The 27,125-nt window shown below is 35.0% G+C and overlaps 1 protein-coding gene across 3 annotated transcripts in view; it reads left to right on the forward strand.

The window, feature by feature from the left end:
• The window catches only part of tbc1d22a (TBC1 domain family, member 22a), a 308,060-nt gene that overhangs the window by 199,266 nt on the left and 81,669 nt on the right, over positions 1-27,125 (forward strand). For all 3 annotated transcript variants that reach the window (XM_056455444.1, XM_056455446.1, XM_056455445.1), the window contains one exon: positions 4,772-4,899. In XM_056455444.1, coding sequence (XP_056311419.1) covers positions 4,772-4,899 — 128 coding nt within the window. The remainder of the gene's footprint in view (positions 1-4,771; positions 4,900-27,125) is intronic.

A 27,125-nucleotide genomic window follows, 5' to 3' on the forward strand; every position in this document is an offset into this window, starting at 1 on the left:
AACTAATTGAGCATTTTCAATAACATGCTATGAGACTGTGGGTGAATCTTATCCCACTCATCTATGCTCAATTGTTTTAGTTCAGCCACATTGGATGATTTTCGAGCATGAACTGCCTTTGTAATGTAATTCCACAGCATCTCATTTGGTTAAGATCAGGACTTTGAATGGGCCACTCCAAAGTGTACATTTTGTTTTTCTTCAGCCGTTCAGAAGCGGACTTGCCAGATTTTTTTTTTGCATCATTGTCTTGCTGCAGAACCCAAGTTCGCTTCAGCTTGAGGTCACTAACAAATGGAAACACTTATTCACACACTTAATTATACACATATATTTACGTGTGTATATTCATGTATCGTAATTACATTTAATAATTTCACCGAGACGTATCCCAAACAACTGAACTTTTCTCTTGTTTTTAATTAAATAAATGCAGCTTGGGTAAGCAATAAACTACTTAGAAATAAATCTAAATAAATAAATGATTCTAGATGTTTGACTTGTTGACAATGCATAAGACGCACATTATATTGTAATGAGACTACTGAAAATGTTGTCTGTTCAGTGCTGTTGTGATCTCGCAGGAGGTGGGCGTTGTAGACCCTCTTTCTCTTAGTGTCTGCGTGGGTTTTGGCTGGAAATGCAGCGAGGGCGAGTCAGAGGGTCAGTGCAGATGTAATTATGGGATGGATGGGCAGGGGCAGAAGTCGAGCGCAAGTCCATTGCTCAGCAGAATCGTGGCAAACAGCTCACTTGTCTTTCTGTGACCCCTGACCTCTGCCTGTTCCCCAGCCCCTCGCAAACCTGCATGCGTTTTGCTGCTTTGAAGGTGGAAAGAGTTACGCAAGCAAATGCATTCTACTTGCTGACCATCCCTATTCTGCAAATAAAACTGTAATGTAAGGCCTTTTTTCTGTTTTTTTTCTTTATTTTAGGATTTAGGCTGCATTTACACTGCAGATCTTGATAGTCAAATCTGATTTTGTGACTATATCTTATTTTTTTGATGACCTGCTTGACTTGAATCCGATTGACTGCATTTACACTGTACACGGCAAAGACGCAATGACTAGGAAAAAAGAGCAGGCGCTGACTGACAGCTGATAATAAAAGAGCGCTCTTTTCTCCATTCCTGTAATTATTCTGTTCTCAGGGTTTCATTTTTTTTTAATTCTGTTAGACAAGTTGTTTTATATATATATATATATATATATATATATATATATATATATATATATATATATATATATATATATATATATATATATATATATATATATATATATATATATATATATATATATATATATATATATATATATATATATATATTGAAGTCAGAATTATTAGCCACTCTGTTTGTTTTTCCCAATTTCTGTTTAACAGAGAGCAGATTTTTTTCAATAGAATTCTAAACATAATAGTTTTAATAACTCATCTCTAATAACTGATTTATTTTAACTTTGCTATGATGACAGTTAATAATATTTGACTTCTTTACAGCTTAAAGTGACATTTAAAGGCTTAACTAGGTTAATTAGGCTAACTAGGCAGGTTAGGGTAATTAGGCAAGTTATTGTTCTGTAGACTGTCGAACAAATATAGCCTAAAGGGGCTAATAATTTTAACCTTAAAATGTTTTTAAAAAAACTAAAAACTGCTTTTATGCTAGCCGAAATAAAACAAATAAGACTTTCTCTAGAAGAAAAAATATTATGAGACATTCTGTAAAAATTTTCTTGCTCTGTTATTAAACATCATTTAGGAAATACATAAAAAAGAAGAAAAAATTCAAAGGGACTTCAACTGTATATATATATATATATATATATATATATATATATATATATATATATATATATATATATATATAAATTTATTTATTTATTTATTCAGTCAGAATAGCAAATTTTTCCATTGGTTGTGACCGACAATCAGGGTTATTTCACTAACTATTGATTCCTGAGCATTTTTGAAGAAACCATTGTCTAAAACTGAATATTAGCATGTCTGAAAACATGGCATTTTTTGTTATTTTATCTAAAAATACATTTTCTGACATCTTTGTTTTAGATGTGAAAAAAAAAATGTCTTCAGTAGTCTATTGAATAAAACCAAAAAATTAAGTTTTACTCACATATAATATATAAAACATAACTTTAAATAAGTTAAATAAGTTTCATTTAAATAAGTAATAAGTTAAATAAGTAATCTTTTCCCCAAAGATATGGATTGAAGAGCTTATTTGTGTGAGTGTGTGTGCATGCATGTGTGCATTTTGTGTGCGTGTGCATGTGCGCGTGTGTGTGTGTGTGTGTGTGTGTGTGTGTGTGTGTGCGTGTGTGTGTGTGTGTCTTGTAGTTATGTTGCAAGAAAAACGGAAATCTTGAAAATTTGTTTTGAAAGCCTGTATTTATATGATAATGATAAAATTCAGTGTCCTTTTTTTTACCAAGGCTAGAAAACAAATAACATGTTAATCGATATTTGCTGTAACATTTCAAATAAAACAATCAGCATGAATATGAGATTAAATGTGAAACTAAAAGTGTTTTCAAATGTCTAATGGGAAACCTGTTATCTTATCTACTTTTGTTTTCTTACTGATTTTACACATATTTGTGTAATGCCAAAACAAGACAGGAAAAAAAACAAGACCCTTTCAACCATGATGACACTATAAATACATTAATCTAGACTTATATAAACTTGAAATGTAAAGTTTAATTAAAAGTTTTGTTTTGTTTTCATTATCTTGGACATCCTTATCTGTCACTGAGTGTTTAATTAGTTTAGAAAGAGGATGATTTTGATTTGCAGTGTTAATAAGCTGAAGTGTTGTGCTTGTTTCAGTCCATGTTCTCTGTCTTGGCAGTGTGATGTATTCGGTGTTAATGAGTGTAAGTTGTTTATTGCGGAGAGCTGGATGCGAGAATGACACTGTCAAGGCAAGCTAGGGCTTTAGCAGCAGCTGATCTTCCTAGGTGTGTGTGTGTTTACAAGATGTTTGCAACTAGACCTTGTTTTTTTAATATTAGCTATTTTAATCCTTATGCTGACATTTTCTATGCATCTGTATTCATTAGGGTCTTCTTATTCATCACTTTGATCTTTAGCTCCCTCCACAGATTCTCAGTAGGGTTTATGTCAGGACTCTGGCTGGGCCACTTTAAAATGTTAATGTTTTTTTATCTATTAAGCATTTCTTTACCACTTTTGCTGCGTGTTTTGGCTTGTTGTCATGCTGAAGTGTTAAGCTTGTTTCAGTCCTTGTTCTCTGTCTTGGCAGTGTGATGTATTCAGTGTTAATGAGTGTAAGTTGTTTATTGCGGAGAGCTGGATGTGAGAATGACACTGTCAAGGCAAGCAAGAGCTTTGGCAGCAGCTGATCTTCATAGGTGTGTGTGCGTACAAGATGTTTGCAACTAGACCTTGTTTTTTTATTATTATTTGGTATTTTAATCCTTATGCTGACATTTTCTGTGCATCTGTATTCATTAGGGTCTTCTTACTCATTACTTTGATCTTTAGCTCCCTCCACAGATTCTCAATTGGGTTTATGTCAGGATTATGGCTGAGCCACTCCAAAAAGTTAAAGTTTTTTTTTTTGTCAATTAAGCATTTCTTCACCACTTTTGCTGTGTGTTTTGGGTCATTTTTGTGCTGAAATGTTCACTGGTGCCCAAGGCCAAGTTTATCTGCAGACTGGCTGATTCTGTTGTTGAAAATTTTGATGTATTGCTCTTTTTTCATGGTGCTATAAATAAAGGAACCTTAAACTGACCAAGTTCAGATACAATCAAATCTATGGGTAACACTTTATAATAACTACACACTATGTATCATTTATTAAGCATTATCAAATAGTTCATTCGTTATTTGTTAAGCATTAACTCTACATTAATAGATGTTAGTAAGTAGTTAGTAAATACATATACAAAGGCTGTATTCTTGACTTATAAGGCGTATAATGTGTTTATTGATTGTGTTTTCATACTTTAATGAATCACATTTCGTTACTAAATTAACTATTGCATTATTTACAAACCAGTTATTTAAGAATAGTTGGTGTTTTGTTTAAGATCATTCAGTAAATGATTAATAAACTTAAACAAATTAACATTTATATATCTTATTATTAAAGACTATATATAAATAGATACTTTGTATGTTAATGCATGCTTGTAAATTGTTTTATTATTATTATGTTGTTGTTGTTGTTGTTGTTGTTGTTGTTGTTGTACCAAAACCCATTGTTCAAGTGATGGCCAGGAAAATGGCATGGTTGTCAGGAGGCAGATGAAGATGGCTATATTTCTGCAGGGACACGCAGTCATGCATGTTACACCACCCATCAGTAGCGCGTCTGTGTTGATTAAAGAGATGGCCATAAATAAAGCTGCTGTTTCCCCTCAAACATAACACTCTCAGACACTGACCTGACAGCTGAGTAATTACCTCATGCTTTCATGACAGCGGCGAGCGCATGATGGCATGGACGTCGATATTCTTTATGGCTTTATTAGGGTCTTATGTCTTATGGCCTGAAGGCTGTCATGCATGAACAGCGTCTGGTGTCTGTGCGCGAAAAATAAAATGTCGATGGGAATAAGTGTTATTGTTGTGTGTGTCCACCGAGCATCTGTCATTTATTGTTTGGGCCCAATTTTGACTGAAGAGATTCTAATGACGATGTAATTGTTTGTGATGGATGAATGAGGTGATTGACGTTATGGTGGTGGTTTATTGTTATTGTTTGTTTTCTGAACAGAAACTGTGCATCGCCACATGCAGCTGTATGAGGTGGAGTATTTGCAGTTCGCTTTCCGCTGGATGAACAATCTTCTTATGAGAGAACTTCCTCTGCGCTGCACCATTCGTTTGTGGGACACTTATCAGGTAAGAAGACACTTCACAGTCTTTGTTTATGCTGTATTACTGACATTTAGTCACACTTGACCCCTGTTTGACTTTAGTAGCAAATAGCATAGCATATAACAAGACAAAAGATGATATGACACAACTCTTAGCAGGTAAGAGACCCTCAACAGACTTTTGGTCAGTTAAACCTGATTCACACGGGGGTTCAGCGTCTATGCTTGATGAAGGCCGTGAAGTTGAAGTTGGGCTGACGCGATCATCATAGTAGCGTGAGTCAATGAAATTAGTCCGCAATCGGCTACTGTATAAAGCGATCTGATTGGCTGTCTTTTCTGTTGGCGCATGAACAGTTGAGAACTTCTGCAGCAAGCAATGTCGCTGAAGTGGTGCAGATGGATCAACAATTCAGGTCAGCAACGATTGGCGTCACCCATTCAAAGTGAATAGGAAGCATTGACGCTGACGCCCTGTATGAATTTAAATAATAATATAATAAAATTGCTTTTATTTAGTTACACTGGCCTCTGTCAAACTTTAGTAGCAAATACAATATCATTTGACATGACATAAGATGATACGACACAGCAAGTAGCAGGTAAGAGACCATCAATAGTTTTTTTGGAATCAGTCAAAGTTTATGATGCAGGTAAAACAAGTTTTACTAATTTACTAATATAACATGGCACAAGATTCCACGGCATAACTTGACATAAGGTAAGGCAGGTTTATTTATATAGCACATTTCATACACAGTGGTAATTCAAAGCACTTTACATAAACAGAAATAAAAAAAACAAGACAATAAAAGTTATATATGATTAAAACAATAAAAACAGATTAAAATGTGTTAAAACAGGTTATAAAACAATGAAAAAGAAGAGAAAAACATAATAGTGTGATCTGTCGGATGTAGCACAGTGCTCATTCAGTAAAGGCACAGCTAAACAGATGTATTTTCAGTCTTGATTTGAATGTGCCTAATGTTGGAGCACATCTAATCATTTCTGGAAGCTGAAGATTCACCCTGCGTTGATTGAACCTTTGAAATTTCTAATGTACTTGGTCCTAATGATCTGAGTAATCTGTTAGGTTTGTATTCAGTGAGCATATCTGTAATGCATTGAGGTCCTAGGCCATTTAGTGATTTATAGACAAGTAATAATACTTTAAAATCTATTCTGATTGTAACAGGGAGCCAGTGTAAAGAGCTGAGGACAGGTGTGAAATGCTTTGATTTCCTGGTTCTGGTCAGAATTCTGGCTGCAGCATTCTCGATAAGCTGCAATTGTCTGACTGTCTTTTTGGGAAAGACAGTGAGTAGTCCATTACAGTAATCCACTCTGCTGCTGATAAAAGCATTAACAAGTTTATAACTGGAAACAAAGCATCTAATTCATGCAATGTTTTTGAGATGATAGTATGCTGATTTAGTTACTGCTTTGACTACCGAAGCTCAGATCTGACTCCAGAATCACACCAAGATTCTTGACTTTATTTTTTGTTGTTGACATCTAAAGTCAAGGTACGCGTTTACCTTGAGAACCTCATCTCTGTTCACAAACGCAATGACTTCAGTTTTCTCTTTGTTTAACTGAAGAAAGTTTGGGCACATCCAACTGTTGATTTCATCAATGCAATGGCAGAGGGTGTCAATGGGGCTGAAGTCATTAGGCAATAAGGCTAGTAGATCTGAGTGTCATCAGCATAGCTGTGATTCTGTGTTCTTTTTCATTATTTGGCTCAGTGGGAGCATATAAAGGTTGAACAGGAGAGGTGCTAGAATTGAACCTTGTGGGACTCCACATGTGACTCAATGACATAACATTACATAAGATGACATGACAAGTTTAATGATGACATGCAAGTTTTGCAGATATGACATCATTTAGACACACTTAGCAGCTGTCCGGCCTTAGTAGCAAATAACTATGCCTATGACATGACATAAGATGTAATAAAGTGGTATAACATGACAGGACTCTTGTCAGGTAACAGACCCTCAGCAGTCTTTGGGGGTAATTTGCATTGTATATACGCTATATGTGTCTGGTTTAAATAATAAATATTTTCATTTTAAATAATAAAATGAGATAATATTCCATAATACATCATGGCACAACATAAGGAGACACGACATATGAAAACATGACATAAAATAACATAAGATTTCATGACATAAGATGACATAACATAACAGTATGCTTAGCAGGTAAGAGTCTTCCACAGTCTATAGCTCCGTTTCTATCCACCTATTTTTATGCACAATTTGATAAGCGCATACACATACATATTAAAAAGCCCAATAGTTGATGGAAATGCTAAGATGTGCATCAATTTTGAAAATGTGCATAAAACATGCGCATAACTGAGTAGGATAAACGTTTTATTCCATAAGAAAAGATGTGCATACAGCTACGATAGAAACACTTCCACAAAAAATTTCAGTATTCGCATTAAAGAAATGTAATGTCATTTTGTTATAAAAGATCCTGAGATGTGTGTGAATGGACAAACCAGCAGGCTGAGCACATTGTAAATCATCTGAAATGATGTTTTGGTCGTTCTAAAACACCTTAACCATTTCAGTATTAATGTTATTATATTAATTACCTCTAGAATCAAGAGTGTCTGTGCTTCGCGTCTCACAGCTTCAAACACCACCGCGCGTTCACTGCGTGTCAGGATTGCCTTCTGAGGCGCAAGTCATTTATTACATGAAGAAAAGATTCCTGCAGCTTCTCCTACTGCAGAAAATTCTGTTTTTACTGTTGATATTGGGTGCCAGATAATCAGGCTTTGTTCGCTTTGACTCATTGGATGGAACCACTGCTTTATTCGCACGTCTTTTATGGAAACATGGCTATTTGCTTTTGTTTTTGTTGTTGTTTTACCATAGTTGGCAAAGACCCTAAAATGATATGTTATAACATTTATTAACAAAATCGAATTAGTTTTCTGTTTTCCAATTGTCAAAAAAAAAAAAAAACATTTTGTAAAAATATGCTTTGTATAATTTGATGTAAGGATGATGTAATACAACGTATTGCTTTGTACATTTTAATTTTATTATTTATTCTTAAAATATGTATTTATTTTTAAATAAAACTATTGGAAACACTTTAAAATAATGTTATTAGTTAACATGAACAAACAATTAGTAGTCCATTTACAGTATTACTGTATATATTAAACATTGTTAATGTTAAAGTTATTTATGTTAAATGTTATTTAAGTTTATGTTAGTTCATGTTAACTCACTGTGCATTAACAAATGTTAACAAGCCCAACTTTGGATTTTAATAATGCGTTAGTTAATGTTGAACTGTGATTAATAAATACTATACAAGATTGTGCAAACGCGCTAACAATAACTTATGGACCATCATTCTGAAGTGTTAACAAAATATTTAATACTTTTGAGGATTTAAGATGCTGCTGACCTTTGAAACTTCTTGGTTATCATGACCAATATTTTTAGTAACCTACATTTTCAACTTTTTCACTTTTTAATGAAACCAAGCGAGTGATTGAGTGAAATCATTCATTTTGTTTTCATTGCTCTGATGGGATGACTTCTTCAGCGAAAAGATGGGAAATTAAATTCTGAATATTTAATATGCCTTAATATCAGTCATAGAACAAATTTACCTTTCAGTTTGAATGTTCTACTTTACTCCGTATGTACACATTAATTGCTTTTTTTTTCTTTTTCTCACAGTTTGCCCCTTTTTTCTCAGTTTAAACGTTCACAGCCTCTTTCTTTTTTTTTTGCCCTGAGGAAGAAACAGAATTCCTTTGTCGTTAGGGTAAATCGTTTTTTTTTCTTCTTTCCCTTTTGTCGCTGCTAAATGACTTGTTTACATCACTCTTTTTCTTGGCTTTGAGGGAAAGGTGATCCAAGATAACTGTATATTTTCAGGGCTGGGTCTCTGAAAAAAGCCCTGTTTTATTGCACTGTTATGGTGGGTTATTAACATAAAATGCATTCTTGTGTTCTTGTAATATAGTGCAACAAAAAAGAACAGAACTCAACAGGTCTCAAAATGTTGTTTTAAACCATCTTATAACAAAAAAATCAGTGATAGTGGCACTACACTTGAACAAAATGCAGCACAAATGTGTATTTTTGTACTGATGGTTTTGTAAAGAGGCTATATTTTATTTTTATTTATTTTTTTGGACAGTCAAATCATCAATCTCCATCTTTGTAATGCTTTTCCCCCCGTTCTGACAATCAATAAGATATCAGAACAAGGAAAAAGAACATTTAAATGTGCATATAAAATAATAAGGCTGGAACAACATCATATTGACTTGTTTTGAATTGTTTATATATCATAAAGTTACACCAATAATGTTGTACTTCAAAATTATACCAAATTATGTCGTAATTGCATTGTTGAAAAAGTTAAATAGACTACCTTAAAGGGGACATATTATGCCGTTTTTTAAAAGATGTAAACAAGGTCTCTGATGTCTCTAGACTGTGTATGCAAAGTTTCAGCTCAAAACACCCCACAAATAAAGTTTTATAACTCTTGAAAATTGCCCCTTGTGAGCTTTGATCCTCATTTTGATGACTGTCATTTTAAATTTAAATGCGATTGTGTTCTTTTCTAAAGAGGGCGGAGCAATAAATGCGTATAAAAGTGTGTCAGCATAGTGGCATATTCAAAAACAACACTATCATCCTATGCTAATGAGTGACAATTAAAATGGCCCCTTATAGCCTTTGATCCTCATTTTGCCATTTTCGTCACTGTCACTTTAACCTCTTAAGGCCCAAGGTGTTTTTTTTTTTACATGCATTTTTTTTATTTCTCTTTGCTATATGGGCTTATTAGAACCTAATTAGAATAAAAACCTAAGTATCATATTTTGATACAATGTACTTTTAGAGAAAAATGATGTCCATATATGTGTACTCGTGGACAAAATTTACATAAAACACATTTCCTGATTTTTTAATGCATATTTAACATAGAATTTTTTTTAACTTGCTTTGGCTATCAGAGAGTAAAAACATTTTTTTTTTCCTAATTTGGACAGGTGAAAATAGTGTTTGGGACATTTCATATGATGGAAAACAGTTGCAGGATGACACTGTATGTCTGTAACAGAATATAAAACATTCAAAGTATTTTAAATAGCCACATAAGAGCTAAAATGTGCTGTCCATGTATGTGGACACTCAAGCCCTAAGAGTTTAAATTCAAATGAGATTGTGCTCTTTTCTAAAAAGGGCGTAGCTATAAATACCTGTGTGTCAGCATAGTGGAAGATTCAAAAACAAGACTATCATCCTATGCTAATGAGTGGCAATTGAAATGCCCCCTTCTTGGCTTTGATCCTCATTTTACCATTTTGGTGACTGTCACTTTAAATTCAAATGAGATTGTGTTCTTTTCTAAAGAGGGCGGAGCTATAAATGCGTATAAAAGTGTGTCAGCATAGTGGCATATTCAAAAACAACACTATCATCCTATGCTAATGAGTGACAATTAAAATGGCCCCTTATAGCCTTTGATCCTCATTTTGCCATTTTCGTCACTGTCACTTTAACCTCTTAAGGCCCAAGGTGTTTTTTTTTTACATGCATTTTTTATTTCTCTTTGCTATGTGGGCTTATTAGAACCTAATTAGAATAAAACCTAAGTATCATATTTTGATACAATGTACTTTTAGAGAAAAATGATGTCCATATATGTGGACTCGTGGACCGAATTTACATAAAACACATTTCCTGATTTTTTAATGCATATTTAACATAGAATTTTTTTTTTTACTTGCTTTGGCTATCAGAGAGTAAAAACTTTTTTTTTTCCTATTTTGGACAGGTGAAAATAGTGTTTGGGACATTTCATATGATGGAAAACAGTTGCAGGATGACACTGTATGTCTGTAACAGAATATAAAACATTCAAAGTGTTTTAAATAGTCACTTAAGAGCTAAAATGTGCTGTCCATGTATGTGGACACTCAAGCCCTAAGAAGTTAAATTCAGATGAGATTGTGCTCTTTTCTAAAAAGGGCGTAGCTATAAATGCCTGTGTGTCAGCATAGTTGAAGATTCAAAAGCAAGACTATCATCCTATGCTAATGAGTGGCAATTGAAATGCCCCCTTCTTGGCTTTGATCCTCATTTTACCATTTTGGTGACTGTCACTTTAAATTCAAATGAGATTGTGTTCTTTTCAAAAGAGGACGGAGCTTTAAATGCTTTTGTGTCAGCAAAGTGGCAAATTTAGAAACATGACCATCATCCTATGCAAATGAGTGGCAATTAAAATGGCCCCTTAAATGCTTTCATCCTCAATTTGCCATTTTGGTGACTCACTTTAAATTCAAATGAGATTGTGCTCTTTTTAAAAGAGGGTGGAGCTATAAATGCCTGTGTGTCAGCATAGTGGCAGATTCAAAAACAAGACTATCATCCTATGCTAATGAGTGGCAATAGGGTATATGCCGAGCTAGTGTTTTTCCCATACTGATAAACTTCCGGTGACCTGTTATAGTGAGTTTTTTCCATTTTACATGGTTCCTTTTACAGCATCGATGTTGTAATGAAATTTAAATACAATCAGTTAAACAGACTTTGGCATTTATTTAGTTGCTCAGGCAAAAAATAAGACAAAAAGCCGTTTGCTTGCACACAACCGTCTGAATCGCCAGGCTAGCGCAGAAGCTCCATTAAATATACTGGGGTAAAATAAATGCTCATATTATAAAGACATGGCGGGAAAAATGTAATTTAATGAAGTGCTTCTTGTACAATCTGAGACCCACTTTATATCAGATATCACTCAGCCAGTGGAGATCACTGATTTTTAAAGATAACAGACCTTAAACATGCCGATTTTGCATTGGCATACACTTCACCGTAAACGATTAATCCAGGTTACTGGCAAATTAAAAGTCCTATTAGCATGCTTCGGCATATACCCTATACAGACGAAATATTTTCGTGACTTTAACTTTAAATTTTAATGAGATTGTGCTGTTTCCAAAAGAGGGCGGAGCTATATCTGCCTGTGTGTCAGCATAGTGGCAGATACAAAACCAAGACTATCATCCTATGCTAATGAGTGGCAATTAAAATAGGCCCTTATAGGCTTTGGTCCTCATTTTGCCATTTTGGTAACTGTCACTTTAAATTCAAGTGAGATTGTGACTAATGGGTGTGGCTTTCCCTCTCTCATGAAACGCACAATGAGAGAATGTCAATCAAATTATTTCTGCAAACTGTTTTTATCAAGTTTGATTATAATAAATGAATTTAATACGTTTTTACTGTTATGAACTGTTTATATTCCCAGAATCTTTCCACACACTTGCGTTTAAACCTCTTTGTTTGTTTGTTTTATCATAATAGGTCCCCTTTAAATTTAAATAGAAATGTTCTAAACGTGTTCTAAATATTTTGTTTAACAGTAGTACTGTATAAGCAGTTTGTATAAGTATGAAACCTACAGAAATTCTAATGGCATCACATAAAAGTAAACATCTATTTTAATCGTCGAGGTTAAAACAAAAATAAAATGTACGCAATTCTAATTGCGTCTAATTTTATTAGCACTTCACAATGCCAATTAAATTGTGTTTAAGATGATATCTGGAGTGTATAGCTGGTCTTATGTCATTATACAAACTTTTGTGTCTCATCACAGTTACCATGACAACCAGCGAATCTTGTGATAATTAAAGGTAATTTCATTACATCCACCATGTTATATGCCACCACTGAAAACCTCTGTGTAAATATGCTTGCCTTTATATATAACCTGACATTTTTCGAAAGCAGGTTTAGCCTTTTATTTATTTATTTATTTTTAGGTCCAGGTTTAGATTTCTAACACCAAACCATGAAAAGACCCAGAGCGTGAAAGAGAAAGAAGCTTTAGCACAGCCAGGAACTTCAGAGGTGTTACTGACATGTAACCCAACACTTTTGGAAGACTTCCAGGTGGTATAATGGGCTGCCATTTCTGATTGCTGAATTTTTTTCATGCACTCAGCTCAAAGGAATCTGAAAATTACACTGAATTCTTTGGGGCCATTGAAACAGGATGCATCTTTGAGTCTAAAAAAGTGTGAATGGTCTAAAAATAAGTTCAGCGTAGATCATGAGGGTATCCGGACGCAGAAATATGTTAACAGAAACTAGCAAATCTTGTCCCACTTCCGAGTTCTTCTGATTGGTCCACTGCTTTGGAACTGACACTGATGAGTGGTGCTGCACGTAAAAGTTAAAGTTCTTGTAACTTGACATGGCTTCTAAAAAATGCAGCGCTCATGTTTGAGGTGCTTCAAAATATGCAAGATGTGAGTATAACGGTCACGCATGTCTGTCGAGCACGTTTACACTGAAAAACAATGTAAAGTTAACAGATTGCAATGAAAAAATTAGCCCATACTTTGAAATAATACATTTTTTTTATAGTTTCATTGTGAAAAGCCATTGTGTACATTGACCAAGATAGTTCAACATTCTGCAACTTGCAAATAGAATAAACACCAGCAGATTAAGAAAACATCTTCATCAGTTTGAAAACACAAATAGAAAATGCCCTGCAAATCCTCATAGCACATGCAAATAGTATAGATCAGGGTTCTCAAACTTTTTCACTTCAAGGCCCACCTCCTTCTGAAAAATATTTTAAAGGCCCAACTGTCTGACCTTTTTTACACTGATTGTCAAATAAAAAGCTTATTTTAAACCTTTATATATTAGCAAAACATTTATTTTACTTTCTTTGCCTCTTATTTTTCTACAGCATTTTATAAAAAGTTAAACATTATATGTTTTATATATTTTTATATGTACATTATATATTTTTATTATTATTATTTTTAACACACACAGATTGAAATTATACAAATTTAGAATTTTTGACCAGTTATTCTTTACAACTGCAGAGTATTTGGGCATTTTCTTCAAAAAATGTATCTGACAGGACAACAGGGGATGGCAAAAAAACAGCTTCTGCTTTGAATTGGACTGACTGCTATTCATCTATTGATCTACTATTCACATCGTTTAAAAATAAACAAAAAATTTAAATACTGTAACAACACTAAATCTTTTAAAACACATCGATCTGAAGGCAGTTGGGTTTGCAGCTGGATATTATTAGAGTTCGCTGACAGGAACAGTTGTTCACCACTGAAAAACCACAGAGCCTCGCTAGATCCTCCTGTACATGTGCGCGTCTATCATATAAAACACTAGCAGGGCATTCATTTGGACAGCAATGCCGACGTTTTAATGTGTTCACTCAAAGAGAGCTTCCATAGTTTGTGAATCAATGGACTTGTGCGACTCTGATACAGTCGCAGACGTTAGGCACGCATGAGCTGGTTATTATAGGCTGTAACTCTAATCATCGTTACTTTTACATTTGTGTAATGTTTTGCTTTATACAACTGAGAATGTAGTCCTAGTGGCGTGCAACGGTTGGAAGTTTAAGCCACAGTTATGTCTGTATTTAACAATGAGGCTGTTTTTGCATCAAATCCGAAGTAATCAATCATAGAAAACGAGAAATGCCATTACTTTGATCATTTTAATATGACATATTTAATAATGAAATCAAATAATTATAGCATAAGATTTAAGTTAATCTAAACAGTGCACTGCAAAAACCAAAAAGTTAAGGTAACTCAGACCATTTGAGGAAACCAATTGCAACAAACCATTTAAGTTCAAATGCTAATCCTAATAAGGTATTTAATTAACTTATTACCTTCAACACTGAGTTCGAAACTCTTTTCAGATCAGCAGAATTAACTTTTAGTCAATTTTGAGTTAACTACACTCATTTCAATTGATAAAGTTGACTGTTAGGTTTTACAGTGTATTTGTGTTTGTGTTGAGAGGATTTGCAATGCGTACAGTATGTTGTCAAACCATTGAAGATGTTTTCTTAAATTGCTGGTGTTTTCTTAAGTTGCAGTGCATTGAGCTCCCTCAACCATTATACACTGTAGGAAAAGTTGACTCAACTTAAAATTCTATGGTAACTTGCTGCACTGCAAAAAGTGATGAATTGTGGAAGTGTAAACTCATTGCCTTCAAATTATTACGTAAATGAACGCTGTGCATAATTTTTGAAAAAGAAAGTTAAGTGAACGTAATGTTTTTAAGTCAAATCAACTTGCAATTTTTAAGCACATGGATTTACTCATTTTTTAAGTAATTGCTTTTTAGTGTGCACAGTTTTTTGAGTTAACTCAACGTTTAACCCAAGTACTGCACTTGAGTGCACTTGATTCAAGTTAAGTCAACTCAAAAAGCTTTGCTGCAAGTTGCAGTATAGTTTTAAGTTGTCAACCTTTTTTTACAATATTGTTATTCAAATTTGAGTTGCATGCTCAATGCTTCCTACGATGTTGTCCTGACACACATTGATTAAGTTAACTTAATTGTTTTATACATTTAAGTGAATTGAACATAAAACAGTCCCCCAAGTCCCCCCATCCCCCAACACCCCCGCCCCCCCAAAAAAAACCTCAAGAATTGTAATTTTAAGTAAGTAGATTAAACAAGCTGCAAAAATATATTTTTTAAGTGAATACAAAATTTTCAGTGCCACAAAAAAAGCTTTCTCCATTGCTTATGAAAGTAAAAATGAAAGTGAGGTACAGACCGTCACGGATATACTAACACAGCCTAATTACACATTTATAGGCTGCCAGAAAAAAAAAACGTAAAATAACGGCTGTTAAATTTTTTTTTACAGTGTGTATAACCAAAATGATAATATTTTAGGGTAATGGCTTCATTAAATATGATGACAGACATTCAAAGCTTAATTTTAATATTGCAATAGAACTTTTTTATGTAAATATGATGTAGCAATATAATGTCTTACTGTATATGGGAACTGTCAGAATGACTGCAGTGGTAATTCTAGTATTATTAGTTTTAGTATTAATAGTTCCAGTGTTAAATGTTAGTGTCCTTCTATATCTACTGTACAAAGTTACTGTCAATATCTGACTGTCCCTTTATTCTACTCGAATGATTTGGATTTTGCAGTTTGCAGGCATTGCCAATAGACGGTTCACATGGTTTGTTTGCCTATTTGTTACTCACACGGGACGTGTCACTGGATTCTTTCCCAAAACACCAGCCTCGTCATTGATGTGTGTGTTAACACAGAGGGTGCCACACACAAAAAATTGCTTGTTTGGCCAGTCTCAAGTCAGTAAGACTACGGTATTGCTTAACATGCATTATTGATCATTTCTTTCAATAAAGACAGGCCATGTGGTTGCAGAGCATTAAAATGATTTCGAAGAAGCTTTACTTCTGTTTGATGGCTTATTTTCAATGGCGAAGGCCTCAGGTTTGGTCGGGTTATGATTGGAGCTGCTCTGAGTTGCCTTCTGATATTGATTTTGCCAGCTGAGCAAACAGTGAAAGCAAGGGCAAGAGGAGATAACTGCGGCAGGATTTGCAGCAGCAACCCATGATTATTTTAGTGCTTTACTGATGCTTGGGGTCACTTTTTTCCTTTTTTTTTAAGTACTTATGCTCTCATTCCACAGATTTAAGAGTTACAACACACACTGTTTACAAATGAACACACCACTTGGCCTTTATGACTGTGAAGTCTTCTAAAGTAATAAAAGGGGTTTCGGAGAAGAGTGTCTACAATACAGAAAACAATCTAGTTTAAAACAAGCGTACTGTTTTGCGTGATTCATATCTTTTTATGAAACGTTAATATAATTTTCAAGAACAATGTACAATATCATGTTTAAATACACATTAAATACAAATAGCATGAGTGTGTGCATTATTATTACGACCCATTCATTTAGGTCGCAACATAAATGAGAGATCTAACACCAAACTACTTGCATATTTATTTAATTTGTTTTTCATTCATTGTTTACAAATGTTACATAAACAGAAAGACAGATTTGTCATAATGAAGATATTAAAAAAAATTAAAATTTATATTTTGTTTCTTTATTCATTAATTTTCTTTTGGCTTAGTCTTTTATTTATTAAGAGTCGTCACAGCGGAATGAACCACCAACCAGTGCTGCCAGATATAGCTGTCTTTTTCCAAAAGCTATCTAAAACCTACCCAAATGCACAAAAAAAACTTTAACATTAAATTTTAATTTATTTAAATCGAAATTAACCTAGTTACTTTAACTGTCATCATTTTTTAACCAACATCAGCAGTCACAGAACCACAACCGGATCCCATCGGAACACTTTCCCCTCTCACCCCACACCTATTGCTGTGTAGATTAAAATACCTAGTATGTTTTACTTTCGAAATGGCATATGAATGTCCCATTTAAAATTTTAAATTAGTTTTAACATATTTAGGTGCTGCTTGTCAATCAGACAATGCTTCTGTGTTTGTTCTGGCTGTCAATAGACTGATTTCACGTGGCCGCCATTTATAAAGTGAAATTGAGGCTGTGGTGGGAGGAAACCTGGTGTATCGCCTGAAACCAGAAAGCATCGCCTGAGTCACACAGGAATGTTGTGTACCTGGTTGTATATCATATCAGCGAAGAAAAAGCGACACAAATTTATAATTTCACTGTCTTCCGAGTCACCGGAAGGTCTGTTTTGAATGGATAGTGAAAATAAAAAGTGATATCAGACCTCGTTTTCAGCTAAGATAAGGGAAATGGCACTATTTAGCTAACTATATCTTTCCCAAACACAAGGTTTAGATGCAATTTATCAAACTCAAGTTAATGAACCAATTCTTTTACTAAATTAAACTTGTCACGAGACTGAATTTCAGTACTGAAGTTTATAAAAAAATGCCAATTTCCCACTAACATTTAAACACTGTTGAATGCAACATCGCTGATTTGCCATAGTGTTCACCAGTGATCAACAGAAATGACTGAGATTGGGCGTGAAGGTCATCAGTTCACTCCACTTCACCACTGTTTACCGAGTGCAAACACAGAGGAGTGATCCGCTGATGACTCAACTGATCTTCACAGCTTTAAAACACTCCAGTGTCCATGTATTTGTGTTTGCACTCTGTGAAGAGCTGTGAACTGATTACCTTCACGGCCAGTCACAGTCATTTCTGTTGAGCACTGGTGAATACTTTGGCAAATCAGCGCTGTTTAAAAACGTGCTAAGTGGTGCTTAAATGTTAGTAGGTAATTGACGTTTTTTAAAACTTCAGTAGCGGGACAACACTATTACAGACAACACAAGGGTGTGCTACAGATGACTGCATTGTTTTATCGCTCACCGGGTTACATAGGCTGAAGAAGGGAAGCACCCATGGTGTTTACCTGAAGCCATGAACTGAAGCCTAGGACAATAATCTTAAAGAGATTGTGGTGTTGTTAAATGCCTAAAATGCTAGCCATTGTTTAAATTGAACTGAACTGAACGATATTAAAGTGATGTTTACGCCACATCTGCATTTTGAAATTGCGGCAACAGCTGGAGGTTTGTAGTCCACAGCATGCTGTTGCAATGTTTACAGTGCTGATCCATAAACTTCCGGGTTTCAAAAGCCTCGCTTTTGTGTTTTAAAATGGTGGCCACATGAAATAAGCGTATTGCGGGGAAAAACGATCGATAAGTGTTATGATAAACCAATGTTCAACTGCAGGCACTGCGTGATGCGCATGCATGCGAAGGGGAGTCAGATTTGTTCGAAGAGTCAGATTTTGATACAACTTTCCTTCACTTGTTGTTGCGGGTGGGCCCTAGCAGTTTGCGCTATGCACTGGCCACTACTAACTGAATGGAGTAGGAGCACACTGTTATGTTTAATAAGTTGCATATAAAGTTTGCATGTTCTCCCCGTGTTCACGTGGGTTTCCTCTGGGTTCTCCGGTTTCCCCCATAAGTCCAAAAACATGTGGTATAGATGAATTGGGTAAGCTAAATCGTCTATAGTGGATGTGTGTGAATGAGTGTGTATGGATGTTTCCCAGTGATGGGTTGAAGCTGGAAGGGCATCTGCTGCGTAAAAACATATGCTGGATAAGTTGGCGGTTCATTCCACTAAAGGGACTAAACCGAAAAGAAAATAAATGAATGAATGAATGAAGTTGCATTTAAAAATTGTGTTTCAAAACCGCCTATGCCATTTTTTTACCCACACTCTCAAATTTAAAACCACCCAATCTGGCAACACTGCTGCCAACTTATCCTGATAATGTTTTATGTAGCAGATGGCCTTCCAGCCACAACCCAGAACTGAAAAACTGTCACGGTCCGGAGAGGGGAAAAAGGGGCGAGGACTCAAGTGCAGAAAAAATGGGTTGTATTAATAATAAATTAAAATAAAAGGCAAAACAAACTACCCCGAGGGGGAAAACATTAACAAAACAGAAAAAACAAACTAGACTGGGCAGGCTGGCAGGGATCAAGACTGAAACACTCACGATAAGGCAACGTACAATGACGAACTGGCACAGGACAGCAGACATCAGGAGAATATAAGCAGGAGAAATTAATACACAAACAGATGAACATAATTAACTAATAATGGGTTATCAAGGAGGGTGGGACTAGACGATAGACGGGAGAGCACCTGACACAACACAAGCCAGGTGCTCACATTAAACAGGACAAGAACACGCAGCCAATGAGAGAACTCATTAACTGAGTGTTCTTATGACTGGACGAACACTGAAGCACACAACAAAAGCATGCGACCAATGTAAACAGAGCCACGTGCTTTGACAACAGACGCAAGACACGAGCACACGATAAGTGAAAACACCTTACCGTGCGCTCACATAAATGCAACGCGCATGTTTCATCTCAGCACCAACCAAAACCGAAACCAACTAGACGGAGACGCTGAGAATGAAACAGCGCGATGCTGACGAAACAAAACACAAACACGAGTACAAGAGCGCGCATCCCAAGAACGCGCAGATCCCTCAAGCAGAAGCGCGCACGGTCCACGCGCACCTTTGATGACGCGCACCCAGACAATGACAAAACAAGTGCTCGACCCAAGGAAACTCGAGCCGAGCACTAACAGGACAGGACAAGACAGAGCTAGTGTCCGGATTCTGCCACAAAACAAGAATTAACAAGACCAGAGTGGCAGAACCCTGACAAAAACACCCATAGACTCTAGCATTCACACTCATACACTATGGCCAATTTAGCTTATTCAATTCACCTATAGTGCATGTCATTGCACTAGGGGGAAACCGGAGCACCAGGAGGAAATCCACACGAAAACAGGCAGAACATGCAAACTCCACACAGAAATGCCAACCAGCCCAGCTGGGGCTTGAACCAGCCAATTTCTTGCTGTGAGGCGACAGTGCTAACCACTGAGCCACCCTTGCTTTGTCCTTCAATTATTCATAAAATATAAATGTGTCATAAATGTCATAAAAATCATAAATGTGGCAAAAAAGAAAAAAAAAACGTGATGATAATAGTCTTTTTGGCAATGCTTAATAATAAGAGTCATTAATAATAATTAAGAGTCACGAATAATAATAATAATAATAATAACAATAATAATAAATGGGTAAATTAAGGCAATCTCCTATTAGTTATTGTTATTACTTACATGAACAATTAACAATAAATTTTTTCATTGTCTTTGTTAGCATTAATAAAAATAAAGTTGTTCGTTGTTTGTCATGTTAACTCGCAATGCATAGACTAACGTTAACATCCACAATTTAGCATTTTAATACATTGGTCAATGTTAAATATGCTCAAACACCACTGTACTTCAAATATGGAGTGAGAAGGATCAGCTTGTTTACATTTAAAGGCACAAGCATACAAAAAAACAGCTTGTTTTTTTTTTTTTCCTGACCCAAAAGTGAAATTTAAACAGACTAAAATTACTGATCTAAAAGGTATTTTGAGCTGAAACTTCAGAAACACAGTCTGGGGACACCAGAGACTAATTTGGACTTATTAAATTACATCTTGTAAGGGGCGTAATAGATACCCTTAAATTCAGTTTTGCTTGTTAGTTAAGCTACTAATAGCAGTGTTCACTTGTCGTTTCTTTGTTTGTTTTTTGAAATGCATAAAAATAGCCCTTGGAACTGTTTTGGTTTAATTGGTTATCATGTGGTAAATGAAAGCAAGAGATAACTGACTGCCGAAGCCGATCTTGATTTACTCAAAGCTCTTCACATGTTAGTGTTTGCATCCGATGCAAAAGTTTTACAGAATTTTTAGCTCTTGCTTCAAACCTTTGGATGACTTTGCTGTGTATATATTCAAACTGTGGGGAGCCGATCACAGTTATTCATAGAGACGTAAACCAAACTCATCTGTCTTCGAGATGAAGGTGATGCGTTGCCTTCTGAGGGCTTCAAAATGTGACATTTCCATTGCGTTACCTCGTGTGCATTGACCTGATACCGCTGTTGTGGTCATGGCTTCATAACCTACTGTTACCTCGTCCAAAATCCTTTCTCACGCTTCCATCAAATCACTGGGCCAATGCATTCATGTTTGGCCAGAAGCAATGAAAGGCGTGCTGTCAGGGCCGGGAGTTTGCTTGAAAGTGCTCACTCAGAGGGAAGTGAACCCAGATCTGTCGTCTTTGAACTTGCAGAGAGGGCCAGAGATGGAGGACTTCAGGAAGTCTTATTTCTGCAATGAATTGACATCAGACAGAACATTCTCTTTAAAAAGAAATTGCACTTTTGCTAGATAAAAAAATTCAGTCACACTTTGTTTCAATGTCCAATTCACGCTATTAGCAAAAAAGATTTTTAGCTTAATAAACTACTAATTAATTGTGTATTTATTGGTGTTAAGGTAGTAGTTGGGTTTAGGTATTGGGTTGTAAAATAAGATCATACTTTATAAGTGCTAATAAACAGTTAATATGTTAACAATAGACAGGTAGTAAGCCTGTAGTAAATGGTGTTTTGAATTGTTACTTGAACTAAAGTGTTACCAAAAGTTCTTCTCGAAGTATAATTTTAAGTTACTAGATGTAGTTGATATAAACGTATTTTCTTGTCTACTGTAGTACATGCAACTTACAATTACATACTGTATTTATTTCTATAAATGCTATGCTCACCAAAGCTTCATTTATTATTTGCTTTAAAAGTAGAGGTGGTGAAATATAAGCAGAGATTCAAAGAACTATTTCCTTCTTCTTTGTCTTCGACTTCGTCGTCGTCCTCTTCTTTTTTTTTTTTCTTCTTCTCCTTTGTTTTTTTCAAAAATTTTTTCTCGTTGTTTTGTTGTCTTGTAACTCTTCTTGTTGTTCTTGTTCATCTTGTTTATCATCATCATCTTCTTGTTCTTCCTCGTCTTGTTGTACTTCTAGTTCTTCTTTTTGTTGTTCATCATGTTTTCATTTCTTCTGCTCTATTTTCTTTTTCGTCTTCTTCTTGTACTTCTAGTTCTTCTTCTTCTGCTTGTCCATCACTTTTCTTCAGTTCTCTTATCTTCTTCTTCTTCTTCTTGTGCTTCTTGTACTTCTACTTCTTATTGTTGTTCTTGTTCATCCTCTTCTTTTTTCTGTTCTCTTCTCTTTTTTCTTATTTTTCTTTGTTTTTTTTTCTTGTATATCTTTTTCGTTCTTGTATATAATCATCATCGAGTTCTTCTAGTTTTTTTTCTAATTCTTCTGCTGTTTTTTTTTGTTCATCTTGTTCTTGTTCTTCGTCTTCTTGTTGTACTTCTTGTTCTTCTTTTTGTTGTTCATCATCTTCTCCTTTCTTGTTTTCTTCTCGTATTCTTATTCATCTTGTTATTCTAGTTCTTGTTCTTTTTGTTGTTCTTCTGCTTGTCCATCACCTTCTTTATTTTCTTTAGTTTGCATCGTCATCATCATCTTCTTCTTCTTCTTCCTCTTGTACTCCTAGTTATTGTTCTTGTTGTTCATCTTCTTGTTCATCTTCTCTGTTCTTCTGTTCTTGTTCTTGTTATTCTTTTTGTTCATCATCTTTTCTTTTTTATGTTCTCTTCTTCTTCTTCTTCTTCATCATCTAGATATTGTTCTTCTTGTTCAACATATTCTTCTCTTTTCTTATTGACCCCAAACAATGCCACAATAGTGTCTGGCTTAATAATTTAAAAAGTATATCCCTCTCTGTTTTTTTTTTTTTTTTTTAAACAATCAATGAAAAAAAAACAAGCATGGGACCGTAAAAGACAGGAATGTAAAGAGTTTGAAAACGGGGTTTGTTGCATCAATAAAAGCATTAAAAGTGTCCAAGTAGATCTTCAAAAAGGTTCAAAATCTTTACACGCATTGACCAGAGACTGTTTAGATGCATGTCACTGATAAGAAGATGACGGATGTTTACTGTATGATGACCGAAATAGCCTTAAACAACCAGTAGACACAAGACGTTAACATGACGTCAGATTGATGTTGTACCCCAACATCCTGGGGACGTTACAGTACATTTTGTTTGGGAATGAAAATCGGGTTGATGTCAGAACCCAACATCAGACCCAACGGCTAATGATGTTACAGCTTGATGTTGTGTGGACGTCATCACTATGACATCTATCACATGTTGGATTTTGGTTGCCATAGCTGACGAATAAATGTCAGTATTTGACATCAATATGACGCTGGTTTAAGACATTGGCTCGACGTTGGATTTTGGTCACTTTCAAACACAACCTAAAATCAACCATATACCATCATTTGACATGGACGTCAAAATAGCGTTGTCTTTAGACGCTGGCTAGACATTGAATTTTGGTCACCTGACGTCACAACCTAAATCTAACCTAATTCTAAGGTCTTATGACATTGTGTGCCTGCTGGGCAATAACTAAATGCACTACATAATGTTACGTTTACACACATCCACAAATCACATGTAAATGCATCAGCTTTTTACAGTGTAATACTAATGACCCCAAACAATGCCACAATAGTGGCTGGCTTAATCATTTAAAAAGTATTTCACTCTGTTTTTTATTTATTTATTATTTTTTTTTAAAACTACCAATATAATAGAACATTAAAAAAAACAAACAAAAAAAATAAAACGATATGTGACAGTGAAAGACAGGATTGTAAAATAGTTTGAAAATGGGTTTTGTTCATTAGAACAATTGGAACAAATTGAATTATGTAATGTAAAAAGATTCTAATTTTACTTGTTGCATCATTACAGCAATTCTTCTCCAGTTTCTCCATTTACTCATTCTTTCTTCTCATTTTCATTTCACTTTGCGATTCAGTTTGATGCAGCTAGTAGCATGAAAATTACCTTTTTTGCAATAATGTGTTCAGAAATCCTAAAGCAGTGTGACTGATACATTTTCTTCATACTCTAAAATATTTAGGAAAACCATATTTTATTGAACACTTTACTGGTCTTTTCTGCTCAAGTGAAGTTTCTGAGATTGGAAATTTAAAGTTATTCTTATTCTCTGTTTTGCCAAGTGCTCGATTTTTGGACCCTAGTGTGAATTCCTCAACAGAGGCCAGGAATAGAATGTAATTCATCCCATGCATTTTTAATGCATAACCAAATAGTCTGAAAATGACTGCTCGCTCTTTCTCCCTCCCTCGCCGACTCTGACAATCTGTGTCACACTAACTCACCTTAAAGATCTTGATGGCCCGAATTAGCCAAGTCTGAATGATGAATATTTCATGGGCTTTAGAAAACAGAAAGAGTACCTTCCCTTGTATCTCTCGGGGAGATGGTTTCTGTGCCATTCACAGGGCATTGTGAGTTTTTCTTGATCTGTGCTGCTTGTTGTTGTCACAGTCTGCTTTACACGCTGACTCATGTTCTTCAGAGCACTTTCTCTTTTTTTTTTAACCCTCCACGGATCCTCAAGAAAACCTTTACACAGTAAACAAAAATTCTCTCTACTGCAGTGAGCAGTACATCAAAGCTCAAGGTCTCTGCAACTGTCCGGTTTCAGTGGGCAGCACCTTACCAAATTTTTATATTCTAATAGAAGAGGCTCAGTGCCACCTCTGGATATCTACAGATCAAACTTAAGGTAATACACTGGATTGTTGTGAAGGAATGGGTATCCAGATAATGATGCGCTTTCATCCTTTCTGCAATATGATAATTAAACAGTTGATATAGGGATTCAGTGAGTAGTGGTTAAAATAGCAGCAAAACAAAACAAAAACTTTATGGAAGATAAAATAGTTTAAAAAAAAGTTTTGGAATCGTTCGAACCTGACAAGTCATCTCAAGTTAATATAATTGTTGATTAGAGATTGTAAGCGGCGCAAACTATCTTTAGTAAACTTTCTTTGTTTGCTTGAATCTCTTAATCTCTTAAGACTCTTAAGACTTAATCTTTGTCCTTACTGGGTTCTTAATCATCTAACAGTTGGTTCATTTTTTGCGGCACATTCTAAAACTTCTCATTTGGTTGGTTAATTTTACAGTAGTTCTGAAAAAATGAACAATGGCGCAAAAGTCTTGCTAACATAATGCTAACAAACAGTTTTTCGAGGAAAAAGTGGCAGGTAACAATTAATTAAAAATGGAATTAAGAAGAACTGTGGATCTTAGGACATTTTACATTTCAGGGAATTGAGGTCTTAAATCAGAGAAACCAATCTTAAATTTAGATAATCATGGCTTAACTTTTCATAGAAATTGTTTACTCATGCATTTCATTTTAATGTGAAGCACAAGAGTAATTTTTGCATGAGGATCATCATCGTCATCATTAGCTGTGTTTCCGCCCACCAGTTTTATGTTCATTTTGAAATATGGAAACATCCATGTGGACTTATGTTTTCAAAAATGCTTATAAAAAAATGTATGCACACAACTGTGTGCACATAAACTTTGATGGTAATACATTTACCATTTAAGCATGCGCATCAAATAAAGGTCATGATGTTTTGTTTTAACATGTGTTAACAAAAATACGCACGGCATTAAAGGACAAATCAGTGGAATGAATACATTAACAAATATCTAAAATCCCTCAGACAAAGTCTGTCATAACAGGGGTTCAGTATTATTACCTCCAGAACTCTTTTGAGCACTCCTAAAGAGTGTTTCACGCCTCCAAAACCAACAATAACTTATTATATAAGAAAAATGTCCCACAGTGGCTTCTCCCGTCATAGCAAATTTCATTTTTCATTTTCATATTCGGAGTCAGTTTATTAGGAAGTGATGATTTTGTTCTGTTGACTCATTGGATGCAAAAGCTGCTTTATTTGCAAATGGTTTATGTGATATTCCAGTTTTGCGCATAAGTCTAAGGCTTCGTTTACACTGCCAGTTAAATGTGACCCAATTCCAATTTTTTACTCATATGTGACAGATCGCATCTGTTCTATGACCGTATAAGCACGAGAGAAAAAAACGCATGCATTCAGATATTCAGAGATCGGTTTCAGGCCTCTTTCATATGTGGAAATAAATCAAATAAAAATCGGATATGTGACAGTGCGACTATCATGTAAACAGGCAGATCGGATTTATTGAGCCATTCCATTTTGTGCTTGTGACAATGTGGTACTTCTCCATGGTTTAATCATGTAGAACAAAGAGCATGTGTCGAGACTCTAAAAATATAAGATAAAAGTATTTCTGCACTGTAGTTTTAAAACAGAGGTATTTAAACCTTTAAACTTAAAACATACTTTATGCAAGATTGATTTTAAAAAATTTTTTTTTTCTGTCTTTTTTATATTTTTAATTTGAAATCTTGCTATAAAAGTATGTGCTCTGGAATGTTTTTCCTTCTTTTTTTCCCTTAAATTTTCTTTAGTTGGTCTTAAAACTTTTTAAATTTGCCTTCATATAACTTGCAGACACCATGTAGAAGGACTGAAATAGTACTCTCATAAACTTTGTAATCCCCCTCCCCCCTTCAAAATTTTCAGAATGTGGCTCAGAGATAAAGATGATTTCTGGTTAGCTAAATAATAAATATATTTTAGAAAGTGTGAGCCGCTCCCATGACTCTTCCTGCTGTTTACAGAGCCTAAGGCTGTCACAAAGACAGAGGTGTGATTTCTCAGGGCACCTACTTTAGTGATAACTGTCAATGTATGCATGCTATTCCAAAACGCGTACAGCACCTTTAATTGAACTAATCTAGAGCCACTTATCTTTTGAAGTTCAAGAGAGACTTTTGGCTTCTTGCCAGACTTGACATTTTTTGAGATTCCCTGGTTAATTCGCAAAGCCTAGTAAGTTGCTCCGTTAGACAGTACTTTTGGGAATCGTAGGCATGGCGACATGCGTTCAACCTTTTCTAGCTCTAGCTATTACGGAATGCCTCTGTGAGTTCTGTTGAAAATGTTCATCTGAAA

Source organism: Danio aesculapii, chromosome 4 (genome assembly GCF_903798145.1).
Source record: "Danio aesculapii chromosome 4, fDanAes4.1, whole genome shotgun sequence".
Classification (NCBI taxonomy): domain Eukaryota; kingdom Metazoa; phylum Chordata; class Actinopteri; order Cypriniformes; family Danionidae; genus Danio; species Danio aesculapii.